A 3,687-nucleotide genomic window follows, 5' to 3' on the forward strand; every position below is an offset into this window, starting at 1 on the left:
TAGGCAGTAAAATCTCAGACATCTCTCATAGCAATGTTTCCACTGATGTATCTCGTAGGGCAAGGGAAACAGGGAAAAATAAACAAATGAGACTATACCAAACTTAAAAGCTTCTAAACAGCAAAGAACCATCAACAAAAGGAAAAGGGAACCCACTGCATGGGAGAAAATATTTGCAATGACACATCTGATAAAGGGTTAATTTCCACGATATATAAAGAACTTATACAACTCAACACCAGGAAGACAAACAATTCCATTAAAAATGGGCAAAGGACCTAAGTAGACACTTCTCCAAAGAGGACACACAGGTGGCCAATAGACATGAAAAAAGGCTCAATGTCACTAAAGATCAGAGAGATAAAAGTTAAAACCACAATGAGATATCACCTCACACCTGCCAGAATGGCTACTACCAATAAATCAATAAACAGGAAGTGCTCGTGAGGATGTGGAGAAAAGGGAACTCTAGTACACTGCTGGTGGGAATGCAGATTGTTGCAGCTACTATGGAAAACAGTATGGAGTTCCCGCAAAAAAAATTAAAAATGGAACTGTCTGTCGACCCAACGACCCCATTTCTAGGAATATATCCTAACAATCCAAAAATTCTAATTCAAAAGAATATGTGCACCCATATATTCATTGAAGGTGTTTTTTTGTTTGTTTGTTTTTTACAATAGCCAAGGTCTGTAAACAGCCCAAGTGCCCATCAGGAGGTGAGGGGATAAAAAAATTGTGGCACATTTACACAATGGAATGCTACGTGGCCATAACAAAGAAGGAAACCTTACTTTTTGCCACAGCATGGATGGACCTAGAGATTGTTATACTGAGTGAAATAAGCCAGTTAGAGAAAGACAAATACTACATAATTTCACTTACATGTGGACTATAATGAATAAAATAATCTGACAAATATAATAGAAACAGAAGCACGGATACCTGGAACACCTGTCAGAAGGGAGGGGCGGGGTATAGGTGAAAGAAGTGAAGGGATTAGCCAAAGAGTATATATGCATAACCCATGGACACAGTCACCAGTGTGGAGATGGCCACAGGGAAGAGGGTGGAGGGAACTGGGTGGAGGTGGGCAAAGTGGGGGGAGGATGAGAAAGGCGACCTCTATAATAGGGTCATCAATAAAATAAAGGGAAGAAAGAAAATCTGACAGATCCAAGAATAAAAATAACTTCAAATGTGAAGCAGTAATTCATTTTATTATTCGAAAATTGGCCCTCCTAGGGTTTCCATTTTACTGAAACTCTGGTTATTGGCCATTCTGACCTGCAGGAGAGTCTGGGACCTCAAGTGTTTTGTTAACAAAGCACATCACTGCCCAGGTGCCAGGCGGGAAGAAAGGGTGATGAAGCTGGGGAATCACTCTTTAAATTCCACTGTGCGTGGGGAGCAGCTGCACTCATTCACATATTCCAGTGAGCGATGTCGGGACAACCTCTGCAGAGTTCTGTAAATTAATGTCAGTTCAATGGCGTGTTCTTGATCCCACAATCTACTTCTACACATTTATCTAAAAGACGGTCACAAGTAAACAAGATGATGTATGTAAAAAGATATTCATTGGAGTTAGGCTTATAACTTCAAACATTTGGATGAAAGTAAATTGCTAGAATTTAATGATCAATAATAAATGTTAACTCTGACCAACTCCTTCCCTTGTGTCCTCGAGCGCTCACTCTAACTGAGCCTGAGTCACTGTCCCCTCCACCACAGGAGCCTACACCCCAGGACCTGACAAGCTCCCCCGGAGGGAGTGATGCCCGGAACCTGCAAGATGGACCCTTCACTCCAATGGGGAAGGGCTGGTCCCAGGGCCAGGGACTCAGAGGTGAGCAGGGCACACAACAGAAATCAGAGGCCTCTGGTCCCTGAGTTACTCAATGAGAGCACAGTTCCCTGCTTTTTCAACATCAGAAGGTAAATATCCAAGCAGATGGGAAACAGAAAACATGCCATGTCCTTATCATTGTTATCAACTTGAAACAAGTGTGGACACTCGGCACACGGACACGTGCTGTGATGGAGGGGCAGGAACAGGAGCATCAAAGGGGCTTTGAGGGTGACGGTGGCCTTGGCCCCAGTTCAGCCAAAGGCACAGCCTCCTCCCCTCTGACCTATAAGTACAGGCTGACTGAGCCCTGCACACCACTCACTCCTGTCCTCTCACCTGATACTCAGCTCCAGGTGACTCTCAGCCATGAGGACCCTCGCCCTCCTTGCTGCCCTTCTCCTCTTGGCCCTCCAGGCCCAGGCTCGGACCCTCCAAGAGACAGCTGACCAGCTTCCCGCCCAGGACCAGCCTGAAGCCAAGGACCAGGGTGAGCTTTGGTCTGAGGACGAGGACCAGGACCAGGACCAGGCTGGGGACAGTGACCAGGACGTGGCCATCTCCTTCACAGGAGAGGAACGCCTTGCTCGAGCTGCAGGTGAGACACCAGCCAACTGGGGCCTGTGCAATTGGGGTCTGTAGCCCATTAGGGGGGCTTGTTGGAAGGGGCCATGAGTTTGGGCTCAAAATTGGGTGTGAGGATGACGGGATGAGTAGTTGCCCTGAGTTGGAGAGAAAGGTTGTTGGGAAGGAGCAGGACATAAGCATGTACATCAGAGACTAGGATCAGAGAAAATTGATGATCCTGCATGATCGCACAGAGCCAGTAAGATTCCTTGTGATTTATGAGACACACGTGAATCCTTTCAGCCTGACCTGGCAGGTGTTGCCACGGTGACTAGAGAGTTCCTGTCTCAGAAGATCTCCTCCCAGGCCCCTCCCCAGTGTGCCTGACCCTCCTCCTCCCTCCACAGAACCTGGGAAAATAAAAATAAAGCGTTGCCACTGCAGACGCAACTGCCGAGTTACCATCTTGGGCGAGGTGCTGGAGCGTGTCTCTGGGGTGTGTAAAATCCTTGGCCGTCGACGCAAGCTGTGCTGTCAATGAGCTTTGTGGACCGAGACCTGAAGCACCTCGAGATGCCCCTGAAGACCTGGAAAAGCGTTTAGTTGTTGCACCTGTGCCTTTTCTTCTCTCTCCTAAATAAACCTCAAGCATCAAACTCACCGTCTGGCTCTTTTGTGTGTTTGGTTTTATTTTGCGTTTCACACGGCATATTCTTTCAGGTCCCTTGTGTGGAGAATTGTGTCCTGATGTCCTGGGTGACCTGCACCCTCTCCAGGTTTCACCGGCCCTGCTGCTCCAGTGAGTGTGGGGGCAGGGTAGCCCTCAATCTCCTCTGAAGACCCCCAAAGGGCTGCTGTCTCTCCTCATACTTTGTTCCGGTTTCTTGTTCATCCCAAGTGCAGTCCTGGTGGCCAGTTCTCTGTGTTTGTGCTTTTCTGATGGTTGCCATGTCAGGACCCCTCTGATGCAATTCATGACAACCCACGTCTTCCTTCCAAATACAGCCTCCCACGTGTGAGTGGGCACAGGAATCACCCCAAAGTCAGCCTCCGTGGGTCCACAGCTGGAAGGAGACTTCCACCTCCTCTCTGTCTGCAGCTCCAGGGTGAGCGCGCCTGTGTCCAGCCCATCTCTGGTGTGGCCGTGTGCCCCCGGGGCTGGCTGGCGTTTTGGGGCTCGCATCGGTCTAACAGCTTCTGATTGCAGAGAGCAGGTTGGCCTTTCTGTGAATTTCATCCGAATCCCAAGGCGGGCCCAGCATGGCCAGGAC

At 48.5% G+C, this 3,687-nt stretch overlaps 1 protein-coding gene across 1 annotated transcript; it reads left to right on the top strand.

The window, feature by feature from the left end:
• The first annotated feature begins 2,186 nt into the window (after positions 1–2,186).
• On the top strand, positions 2,187–3,058 carry LOC139005870 (alpha-defensin 1-like). Its single transcript, XM_070408069.1, has 2 exons — positions 2,187–2,447; positions 2,824–3,058. Exons 1-2 carry the CDS (start codon positions 2,219–2,221, stop codon positions 2,955–2,957), a joined length of 363 nt encoding a protein of 120 aa, XP_070264170.1. The 5' UTR covers positions 2,187–2,218; the 3' UTR covers positions 2,958–3,058.
• Positions 3,059–3,687: the final 629 nt, after the last annotated feature.

The sequence above is a fragment of the Myotis yumanensis genome, unplaced genomic scaffold (assembly GCF_028538775.1).
Source record: "Myotis yumanensis isolate MYYU_CA2020_CCGP unplaced genomic scaffold, mMyoYum1.0.hap1 SCAF_3, whole genome shotgun sequence".
Taxonomy (NCBI): Eukaryota; Metazoa; Chordata; class Mammalia; order Chiroptera; family Vespertilionidae; genus Myotis; species Myotis yumanensis.

Bases quoted from the DNA above. Each gene is read 5' to 3' on its own strand.
- LOC139005870 (XM_070408069.1), top strand. From the start codon at position 2,219: ATGAGGACCCTCGCCCTCCTTGCTGCCCTTCTCCTCTTGGCCCTCCAG. The intron at 2,448-2,823 runs GTGAGACACCAG...CTCCCTCCACAG, and splicing joins ACGCCTTGCTCGAGCTGCAG to AACCTGGGAAAATAAAAATA.